Source organism: Sceloporus occidentalis, unplaced genomic scaffold, assembly GCF_023333645.1.
Source record: "Sceloporus occidentalis isolate IW3139 unplaced genomic scaffold, rSceOcc1.0.p SCAF_7, whole genome shotgun sequence".
NCBI lineage: Eukaryota > Metazoa > Chordata > Lepidosauria > Squamata > Phrynosomatidae > Sceloporus > Sceloporus occidentalis.
Window position 1 is genome coordinate 34,732,307 of NW_028316987.1, and position 12,092 is coordinate 34,744,398.

General features: G+C 38.1%; 1 protein-coding gene across 1 annotated transcript in view; it reads right to left on the reverse strand.

The window, feature by feature from the left end:
• Positions 1 to 712: 712 nt before the first annotated feature.
• The window catches only part of CDK13 (cyclin dependent kinase 13), a 51,554-nt gene continuing 40,174 nt past the window's right edge, over positions 713 to 12,092 (reverse strand). Inside the window, exons 10-14 of the mRNA XM_089532569.1 lie at positions 10,585 to 10,701; positions 9,511 to 9,642; positions 7,182 to 7,381; positions 3,101 to 3,703; positions 713 to 2,067 (exon numbers count right to left, since the gene is read on the reverse strand). Of these exons, the coding sequence (XP_089388695.1) occupies positions 1,220 to 2,067; positions 3,101 to 3,703; positions 7,182 to 7,381; positions 9,511 to 9,642; positions 10,585 to 10,701 (1,900 nt within the window). The 3' untranslated portion in view covers positions 713 to 1,219. The remainder of the gene's footprint in view (positions 2,068 to 3,100; positions 3,704 to 7,181; positions 7,382 to 9,510; positions 9,643 to 10,584; positions 10,702 to 12,092) is intronic.

Consider the following 12,092-nt stretch of genomic DNA (forward strand, 5'->3'; position numbering starts at 1 on the left):
TGAACACATATGGGATTATTCCAAAATAGATTCAAATCAAGCAACAAGTTAGTTGAAGTGTTTAACACAGAACTGATTGGCACAGTCCCGGTTTCCAGAACTTTTAACTACTTTTTAAACTTCTGTTGCTTCAAATGCTGGTTATGTAACTTTGGTTACATTCTGCATCAGTTATGTGGGAAAAGCAAGCATCTGTTTCCAAAATCATTTTGGAAATGCAAAACCACAGTATGTTGATATAAATGCTATGCTATTCTTTCTTTTTTATAATGAGACTACTTTTAATAAAACAGGACACTAAGTTTTATTTGGTAAAGGTATTACAGAAAATTGAAGAAAACAAATCTTTATTACTGCCCATACATTCTCATTTTGCCTTAATTGGTTTTGGGGATATGGTTGTAATTTGGGGTAAAAGAAAGCTAAGTATCTTAATTTACCTACTGGCACATGAATATCCACAAGAATTAACTTACCAGCAAAGTTGTGTAAATATTATTTCTTTGTATCAAACTACAAAATACCTTCAAACCTTTTGAATTCAATGAAATGTTCTTCAGACCTTAAGCTTACAACGTTAAGGCACTTACCATTCAAGTAAAACAGTTTTTTAAAAAAAATACTAACACTGGTTAGATGGACAGGATATTTTACTAGATGGATGACTCTGAAAGTAAATCAAATGATTGCCCAAGTATGTATAAAACTAGTATCAAGAAAGACTGTATTTTATTGTCTGAAATGAGCACAAAGAACACCTTCCACAGATTAACACTGAAAGCAGTGCAAGGACAGTGACGTTTTGACTAAAGGAGTTTTGTAAAAAGAAATACCAAATAAATCAGTGCCCTGTTTGATTGTTGTAAAATTTTTACATAAAAGTTGGTCCAAACTTACAAAAAAGCACAAGTGTGTGCATAGTTCAGATCTGACAGTGTGCCATAAAAAGCTGATGTCCCTAAATTTAGCATTGACTTAAAACTGCCAAAATATAAAATTTATAGCTAGGATTTGCAAAGATGTACAATCAATTTTCTGGTACTCGGAACAGCATGAATTGTAAGCAATTTCCTATTGTATGCAAGACCCTTTTCCACATAAAAATAAAGCTGTTGAATTAACATTATTCAAGTCTGTTGGACTGCTGCTTTGAAATCACAGCTACAAAGTCTTTCCAGGTAAAAATGATGTGCCTGAGGGAAAAAAACAAAACAAATGCTCAATATGGCAATCCTCTGCCTCGTCCTCTGACTGCTGATGTGCTAATATGTCCCCTGTATCCTTGTGAATATCCAGGTCCTTGAGGAGGAGAAGTCCATGTTTGTCCGTGCATATGGCCAACACTACCAGGGGGCTCTTGTAAATTGGTGCCATAGCTATAGTTCTGCATCTTTGAAGACAAAGAATGAGTACTTTCAGATCCAGACCCTGCAGATGTGTCACCACTGTTACTCAGAACAGTGATGGGACCATGGCTATATTCAAATCTATGGTCCTTATCACCACTAAATAGCATGGGACCAGTGTTGAGGTAAATGTCTCCATAACCAGTTACAGAGCTATGAAATGGTTCTGAAAAGGCAGGAGGTGGAGGGGCACTACTAGTGTGAGAAGAAGCAGTATTGTAATTCTCCAAGGGTTGCACATCTGAATTCCCAATAAAGTTTCCCCTTTCTAAAGTCCCAGAAGATCCACTTCCTATTCCGTCACTAGTACTGTAATGAGCAGAAGAGAATGTAGAAGATCCAAAACTATCCTTATAGTCTGGACCTGTCATAAAGGAATCTCTTGTTTGGAAATCCACATTAGATGTTGCTGGTTTCTCAGTTGTTTGAGCCTGAGCAAGTAGCTGTAGAAGAGCTGCTTTGACTCCAGCATTAGGATCCATCCCTGCAGAGCTAAAAAATGATGATAAATGTTGGTTCCCTATCCGATAATCAAGGTCTTCTTCAGTGATAGGTGGTGGTTCTGGTGGCTCAGGGGGGCGCTGGTCTGGAGGCAAGATTCGAGGTCGTTCTTCTGGCGTTTGAGGTCTCATCTCAGGGTGCCTGACCAAATCGTCTTGTCCTAAATGGATTTTTAGATGATTGAGTGTGAAATCTATAACCAGAACTTAATTACTTAAAACAACAGCCATCAATATTTACAATAAGGTTATGTGGGGGAGGGCACTTATTCTTGTAAAAGGCAGCCCTGAGAAATTAATCCAATTTGCTGCTCCTTCTGTCTAAGTTGCAGCCCTTGTGCATTACCCCATAATGTTACAGATCTGTTCCCCTCTGGGGCTTCTGAATGGAGTGCAAAGAGCTTAATGGTGGTTAGGTTACCTTAAAACTTCTGCTCAGTAAGCAACTCCTTGTCTCATCTCCTTTGCACTCAAGGACAGACTTTAATCATAAAATATTACTCCTTATATGTAAAAACAAGTGACATACGATCTTTACAAATTAACTAGCAGGGAAATGTGAATTAAATAAACCCATCTAATGATGGATAAATGGTCACTTTAAGTCCTTCTAAACATTTATTACCATTGTTATTTATATAGTTGTCAATAACATCTTACTGGAACAGAACATACTATACCCAATCCAGGATCCAAAGATGCAAGAAGAAGGAAATATCAAGATATGTGGCTCTTTAACAGTAGCTACCCATGCTGTGTTTAAAACAGTTTTGCAAAGTGAGGTTGTGACAAAAGCTATTTCTGATATCTTAGATCAGTGGTCCCCAAACTACTTTTTAAGGGATTTTGGACTTCAGCTCCCAGAATCCCAGATTATTGGCCAACACAGCTGAGGCATTTGGAAGCTGAAGTCTAAAATCTCTTAAAGGGCAGTTTGGGGACCACTGTCTTAGACTATTCTAAATGAAAATCCTTGGATTGCAGTCTTAGTTTGAAACACTTATATTAACAGGTTCCAATTTTCTGCTGTACTAATAATGATCTGACAATATAAGCTCAGTTTAATTAAGGAATGTGACAGAATTTCAGATAATTATCTTCAGCTAAGTTTGACAGGAGCTTTACAGACACAGTAAAATCATTCACAAGCTCTGTGCATTCCTTATTTATCTAGTGTTTTCCACAGATTCTTACCTGCACATGCATATAATGATTTGATAAGATGGGGATAAATAGACATCGGAGAGTCTGCATCCTCCCAGTTGCCAGATGCAGGCGTACTTGGCTCTGGGGGCTGCCTGGGATGTAACGGCATTTCACTTCCTGAGCCATTCTCCTTCTCTTCTACTATGTCTTCTTTTTGCTTCAGTTGCTGAGCCTTTAATAACTGAGACAGCAAAACAGTGAATGCACTCTGCACTGCTGCCTGAGTAACCTCTGTGTCAATTTTTGTTTGGGTCAATTGAGCAGACTGCACAGGAGGAGGAGCTGCTGCTTGTTTTAAAGGCTCCTGTTCTGGTGAGGGTGAGGGTGGTGGTGGTGCCTTAGGTGGTGGCGGTGGTGGCGGCGGCGGCGGTTGCTGCTGCTGCAGTAGCTGAGGCTCAGGCTGTTTTTCTCCAGCTTCCAAAATGCCAGCTGGGAGGCTTATTTTATTTAGCTGTTGCTCAGTCTCAGGATTCACCTTAATGTTCAGCACTTGAGCAAACTGTGCCATATTAATACTGGTTTTAGACTGAAGCAGGTTAAGAAGAAGGGCCACTTCATTTTGATTTAGTGGCTGACCACTGCCACCTTTCACTAAAGGGAAGAACATAAAAAGATGTTTAGTATAATCATACTTAAGGTGAAAAGCAAAATTATATTTCCTACATCCCAGTTTAGGTGATCACTTAAAATTTTATTTCAATGATTAGGAAAAGCTCCCTGCAGTTCCTCTGGAACCTCAGAGGTAAGGAAAGTGAAATTTTCTACTTGCATTTTAGAATAAGTCACAGTTCCACATAACATTTGAATTCAGTAGAACTAAAACTGTCCTATTTAACAAAACAAAACATGAGCTTCCCAAATTCAGAAAAGGTATGAAAAGATGGATTGCTTTACAATTACAACAGATTTTTTATGCTCCTACTGTCAAATTCTGAATGAGGCAGGAATGGCAACAAACAAGCCTGAGGCTCACCAATGGCTTGTTCAGTCACTCGAAATACCATTTAGGCAACCATATGAATGAGGCCTGCATCAAGATAACAGAAATTTCTAAACATCACTTAGAAAAGAGTATATTTAAATATAGTTTGTTATTCAAACTACCAAATATTATTATGGCATACACATATCTAGGCACAAGCAGCACAGAAATATGCCTAATATCACACTGTTTCTCACTGCTTTCTAATTTCCTACTATGAAAAAGACACCTAGTAGTTGGCTGCAAAATCATATATCCCTGTTCTAGATTAACTAACCTGTGAAAAATTGCAAGGAGCCACTATCTAGAAATTATGTACACACAGAATTCCCCTTTGTGGTCTCCATCGCTCATACAAATGAGTTACCTTGCACCTGCCCAGTGTCTCTTTTGGAGTATTCTAAAACAGGGGTTCCCAACCTGTGCTTTGAGGAACCCTTAAGGCTCCGTGTGCAATTCCCAGGTACTTTGTGGCCACTCCAAGAAAATGAAAGAAACAAAAATGGAATGAAATTAAAGAATAAGAATATATTCTTATATACAGTGTGCCTGCACCATATGCAGCCGCATTATAAGCAGCTTCAAGCTTACACTGAAGCTGCATGACAATAAAACATATGGCGCACGTGCTTGTGGCGTGTGCACAGCATTGTTTTCTATGAGATGTGAACATACGTGGAATTTCCCTTATGCGGGGGGCGGGGGGGAGATCTGGAATGGATCCCCCGCATAAAGGAAGGGCACTGTATTCTCCTAAATACCATTAACTTGTAAGACATAGAGTAGGCCTCTTAGGGGCTGTGCCACAGAAATTAGGGCTCCGCAAACAAAGAAAGGTTGGGAACCCTTGTTCTTAAGTGTTCTGAAGAGTTTGGGCAGTAGCTCACCCACCTGTACCAGCCCTATATAAGGGACTCCCACCAAAAACTCAGTTCCTTTTCATCCACCACTGCAGCTGCCTCATAAGGAACAGCGTTCATACACTCGAGTTGGAAGACGCCTTCTGAGGATCTATTGTAGGTGTGAGCTTCTAACCATGCTAGCCCTTGGGCATTCTCAGTACCACTGGCTTCTTTTAAGAAGTCTGTCAAATGTGGCACTAAGATTCCAGACCAAGATAGGCTTTTCAGATGCCTTCAATGTTCGGGCAAGTCCCATATTGTGGCCTCATGTATGCACTGTGTAGTGTTCACAGGCCTAATGCAACAGAGAGTGTTGCCTTACAGCTTTTCTGTGTGAGCAGGCCTTAAAACTGCAAGAGCCTGAAGGTCATCCGTGCCTTCTGAGAGATGAAGTGGGCCCTTGGCATCGATTGTTGTCTTTGAACAAGTTCAAGTCAAGTATAGAGAAGGCAGCCTTGGTCCTGACGGATGTTGTTACCTCTAAACAGAACGGCCCAAGTACTTTGGTGGCTTCTCACAATCTGTTATTCTAGCCATGGGGTATGCAAAAGCTAAGGAGAACATTCGCTAGCACATACAGGACATCGAGCTACAAAATCATAAGTGCAGCCTCTTTACACTCAACTTTTAAAGACAGTTGGAGAGGCTTTGTCCTTGCTGCATATTTGAACGATCTAACAAATCCAAAGTATAGGAAAGCCTTTACTCTGGCCAAATTTAATGTACTTCCATCGGCCTTACTTGCAGGAAGATATAATAACAAATCATTTTGTGAACGTTTATGTCCTTGTGGGTCTGGGGAGGTAGAAACAGTGGGGCATGTTTTATTGTATTGCACCTTTTACCGGGATCTTCAGCATTGTTTTATAGCACCAATTTTACAAAAAATACAAGGTATATTTTACATTGATTACCTTCTGGCCAACCAGCAGCCAGGGATTACAACCAAGGTGGCAGATTTTTGCATTGCTGCAATAGCTTGTACAGTAGATGAAAAATGGTGTCTGCAGTTTTGGTTACTACTATAACTGCTAGGAGAGTTTTGTGCCTTGCAGGTGGATGACCTGTATCTTCGATTCCATCAACAGAGGGTGTCTCAGCCAACTCATGTGGTGGATGACCCATATCTTCGGTTCCATCCACACAGGGTTGTGCTGAAACTCAACATAACCTTCTTGCCAAAAGTGGTGTCATCCTTTCATCTCAGCCAGGACATTTTGTTGTCTTCCCTGTTTCAGAACCCTCTTCTGGACTGTGAGAGATATTGGCACCATCTTGATGTATGCAAGTCATTGATCTTCTATGTGGTCTTACCTGACTGTTTGTTACTTGACACTGAGGAAGGGACTGCCTAGCTCCTTGCAATGCTTCTTGAAGTGCGTAGCATCAACTATTCATCTGTCTTACAAACTGGATCAGTTGGACTCTCTGACTTGGGTTTGCGACCATTCCACCAGAGTGGCTGCTGCTTTCTGTGCTTTCCTTTCTGGTGTTCTGATCAAGAACAATTTCACTACATTTTCCCTCCACCTGCCAAGTTAAGCCAAGATGGGCAGGCAACTTCTCTCTCTGATAGCAGTGTATTACGATGAACGTGCCAAAGCTTACATTCTTTAGCTGTCTACTACAAAACTTAAATCCCGTTACAGAGCTTGAAACTTTACAGCTGACCCTCCATATCCATAGATTTTTTTTTAATCCATGGATTCAACCATCCACGGCCAGAAAATATTTTAAAAAATATAAATTCCAAAAAGCAAACTTTGATTTTGCCATTTTATATAAGGGACACTATATTACTATGCCATCATATTTAATGGGACCTGAGCATCCACAGATTTTGGTATTCACTGGAGGTCCTGGAAGCAAACCACAGCAGATATCAAGGGCCCACTGTACTTTTTAAAATGTAATGCATTACTTGACACATGTGCACTATTTTCAAATGTTGCTTCTACAAAAACATACTTAAAAATAGGAAAATGTCCCCAAATCCAGCCAAATAACCCCAATAAAACAATGTTTTAGAAGTAACTAATAAACATGCTTGTCATGCTAAAAGACCACAATGCACATTACTTTTTTTTTACTGGCAACACCTTACTTCTAAGCTCTCCTCTTATCCTAGAGCTCTATATAACACTAGAGTAAACACTTTTTAAAAAGAGAGAGAAAAATAACTGACCAAGCGCTAAGTTAGAATTGCCTTGAATTTTCAGTTGAGAAGACGTTTGCAGGCCCTGAGGGGTGTTGGCTCTGCTATCATCCATTCCTAAGGACAAATCTTTTCGAGGAATTTTAGTTCCATCATCAGACATGCCCATCTGCTTTTGTCTTCTACGCTTCTTACTCCATAGCTCATGGCAATCTTGCCATAATGGAAGACTAAGAAAAAGAAAACATAGCTATTAAGCAAATGAAAATACTTGGCAGCAATAAAAGTACATATTCTGTCTCTCAGAGTGAACTGTATACAATACTTTGGCAGCAAGTTCAGCTGACCCTGAATCATTAGTTAGAATTCAAAACTGCTGATCTTCATTCCATTATTCTATGAATTTTGTTATCTCCAGACAGGGATACTGTAGAGATTACTATAATTATTTTAAATTAAAGATGGGAGTGCATGTGTGCAAATCATTTCTACTTGGTTCTTTTCCCCACTATGTGTAGAGAAGAAATATATTTTAGAATTCAATGTATGTATCGTGTCAGGTTTTGAAGATGTCACTGCTGGGAAATAAATAAGGAGAAAGTTCTGTCACCAATTGTACAACAGTGCCATTTCATTGTATTGTGAAATGGGTTCAAAATATTGGACTTCCAATTTTAATGGAAAAAATGTAGACAACGAGTTAGAAATGTTCATTGAGTTATCATTTTAGATAGAATTTCTATAAAGTGACATTCAGATGGGACTAATCAGCTGACAGAGTATCAAAACTGTTTAAAGATAGTTAAAATGCTTTTTGGAAATGCAAGAATAAAGTTGGAACGTTTTTCATATATGATGGACTTGTGGTAAAGAACAGAAATATTGGACATGGATGATGTTCTGTAGAATTATGGAAGGACTGCGCAGTATAAAAGTAGATCAGCGAGAATTGTCTATGCCCAGAGGTGGAAGGAAGCTGCTACTCTAATTCAAGAAAAATGGTTGATAAAGTTAGTTGGATTTGCTGAAATGGAGAAATTGAAAACTCTAATTAAGGATCAAATTTTTAAAAGACTGGAAAATGTTTTGTTCTTGCACATATTCTCATTAGGGTCACTTATCAGTTTTAGGTTTTTAAAATAAACCAAGTTTGCTTGTATCATAGAAGCTTAGTATTATGAATTAAAGAGAGTGTAACAACAGGGAATACAGCCATTGGTTGGCAGGGGGGAAGAAATCGGCAGTGTTTATTAGTTTCTGTTAGGTTTTTGTTTTGGGGGGGTTGGGTTTTTTTTAGGATTATTGTTGCTTTTTGTTTGTAGTTTTTGTAAGGTAGTTTTTAATCACACACACAAATGGTATTTGTTTGTTATTGAGTTATTCGTGTTTAATGATAATGAATATAAAAAATGCCCTTTGTATATCATCTGCACATGAACATCACAATGTGTACTGAAACCACAATGCTCATTTTTAAAGCTTAGGCAACCTTAACAAGGAGAAGGTAAGGACTCTGCAATTCGCCTAGGCACATCTATGATTTGACTGCTACACTGATACAGAAATCCATTTTTATAGATATTTGCTGGTGCAGCAATATTAAAAATCAAGAAATAAAACTGCCAGTGGGTTTGTTATGTAGTAAAATAAAAACCGTGGAAGGTCCAAATTTCACAACTCCTGGGTCAAATCTAGGGACGAAACAGACCGCTCCTTTGTGCCAGGGTCGGGGCGGCGTCAGAGCACAGCATTTAGATGCTGCATGCTCCGACAATACCCCAAAGCCAGCATCATGTCACACACCTAACCACACGGGGGACAGTACTCTGGTAGCATGCATTTACACACCACAGGAGCTCCACAAACCCAGTGCAACACTGGAGAAGCCAGCTTTTTGCCAGCTTGAAAAGGAGCAGCAACAGGCTATGTTCTCTGATTTCTTCAAATATCGATTTTTTTTTTGCTCGCAAATGATATACAATGTGTATTTGTTTATGCTGATGGATTTATGGTCTAATCTAATTGCCAATCAATACAAATAAACACACTGAATAAATGGGAATTTAGTGTTGAGTCTCCTTTCAGGGGTTGAGTCAATGGTTTACTCTAGTTGGGACTAGCAACCTAAGGGTATGTTCATATAACATTATTTGCACAATGTACAATATTTGATTTTACTCATCCTACAATGCAAACACTGAACACAAATGCATTATGGGGCTTCTAATTTATAATCCAAGGTATAAAATCTAATTTTAAAGCAGATTAGTTTACACTTACTGTAAACTGCTTAGTACAATCAGTAAGCGGTATAGAAATATACTTGCTATTGCTATGAGCTCAGCAGACAAGTACTTACTCTGGTGGCGGCATCTTTGAAGGGTCAACATCTCGCAGAAATTCACACTGAAGTGCCTGTTCTGCTGTGCAGCGTTTACTTGGATCCAGAGCCAGCATATAGTCAAAAAGGTCTAGTGCAGCTGTAGGGATACTGTCAAGAGGATGAAGATGAATAGTAGTCCCAAGAATAAGGAATTTCAACTAAAAAGGTTTTCATTTTTGTGCAGATTGTTGTTCAAACTGTGTTTAATATGCCAATTTGATACATTCAGTTTTATGAGATATTATACAATATGAACTGTACATTTAATGTATCAGAAGTCCATATCATACCCCTAACAATTCAGGGCACAAAGTCTTGTTTAACAAATTGCCTATAATGTACACTGGTAAAGACAATGCAATGAGCATTCATCTCTGGGGTACGCACAAACATTAAATTACAGGTGAGGGTTTCCACAACTAAATTCTATTTCAACAGATAATCTGATCAAGAGAAATGTTTTATTTTATTCTCCTTAACGCATGAGGTTCAATACAGACAGAAGAACCTAACCATACGGGAGCCCATGCCCCTTTTTCTCATCTATGTGCAGCATCAGCATACTAAGGATACATAGCTTTGCAACTAAACTCTGTGTACATGACAGCCAAGGACAAAGTTTAAATGTATAGGCAGCTGAATGGGAAACTCCTTCTCTATATTATATCCATGGTATGGAAAGAAGTCTTAAAAAATATAGAATAAAAGCACATTTTCAAAAATCCTTTCAGATGGTTTAGAGACATGCATATTAATTACAAACCTCCACTTAAGAAAAGTGGCAGAAATAAAGCTCTTTCGCTTCAGTCTTTAATGTGTCCAGAATTGGCAAATCACAGGTACAGAATACTGGGTACTGGGGTTGCCAGTAACAGATTAATGCTAGTGATGTATGGCTTTCAGAAACTCTACAATTTGCAAATGCATAAAGGGAATATTAGGAAAAAAAAATTCAATCTGATAATACAGAAGTCTATTGTATGATCACAAAAATCCACATTCAGTAGTTCACAAAGAAAAAAAGCTTTGTTCAAATAACTCAACCCTTACAAAGCAAATTCTTCTCTCAGTCTTCGACGGTACTGCTTCTTTGGCTTCATACTGTTGAAATATGCCAATTTTATCACATCAGGCCATACTGCTGGACAAGGACTACCACAAATGCGGCTGTATGAAAAACACCAATATCAAGTGAATGAATACATGTAGCTATAAATATTATATAGAAAAAGATTACTGAATCAGACAAGAATCTAAAAAGGATATAGCTCAATACAAGGTCATCCACTGTATGCTCAGCTGTTTGTAGCAGCCATTAACTCATCAGGATATTTTGCTAGACAACTGAAAATCTGACAGTTTTTCTTGGGGGGGGGGGGAGGTTACTGAGTTTCAATTTCAATCAAAATAAATAACAGGCAGTGGAAAGTTAAAACTCAAAGGTCAGTTTCTAGAAACATAAAGGGTAGCTTGCCATAGCTCACCAGAACATTATGGCAGATCCTACAAAAAAAATTTTTAAATTTTTATTTACAAATACAAAATTATAAAACATAATACCCATTTTAGAACAGGAAACATATAACAAACCATTCAAATATTAACACAAACCTCACAATTACTATTCTACAAACATACAGTACTTCCTTCCTGATTTCCGCAGTATCCAATTTGCAATAAAGTATGTACCTTTTACTTCATTCACTCTAATTGGTTTCCTTAGTACCTGTATCTTATTTTTAAACTGGTTCTGTAAAGACTGTTGAATTCAAAGGTCCTACAAAATTTGACAAGAATTTCTTTGGTTGAAATTCAAGCGAGTTATCAGTTTCAAATTTAAAAGAGGGAACTGGCATAACCCATCAGGAAATAGTTTGAAGGGCTAAAAAGCAAAAAAAGAGCTGGAAGCAGAAAGTACTATGGACACATGTTGACATATCAGCTACAGGTTCAGACATGTGTAATACTGGATACAATCCAGCTACAGAACCGCTTGAAAACTCAAGACACTTTTGCTAGGCTTCCTCTAACAAGGAAAAAAGGCAGGAAAAAGGAGAGCGCTAAAGCTCTGCTGCTAAGATATCTGAGGTCAAAAAAGGATAAGAAATGGGAGGTTGTTGTCTGGGATATGGATGGTGATATTCATGAGGTAAATGGGAAAAGCAGAAAAATAGAAGATCCATGGACCCTTTACGGTATTGCTATAGATATTATTTAAGTTAATCTTTAAAAAAGCAACTGTGGAACAATTTAAAAGTAAAAGGAGCTTTAAATGAATATGAGATTGTTTTTGGCTTAATGAGATGCCCATAGCTGGGCTACAGTCACATATTCTTCTAATGCTCAATCAGACCTTTTAAAGGTAGCAGAGGAAAGAAGAGACTTGATAATTCCCACAACAGTGGCTATTACATATGCATAATAATAAAGTCAAATCTTCCCAATTCAAAGTATAAAATTGTTTCCACAACTGATTATTCATTGAGCTTACGTCAGGCTTATCTCTTAAACAAGACAGATGTCAATACTCATGGTTTCTGTAATTTATACAAATAGTT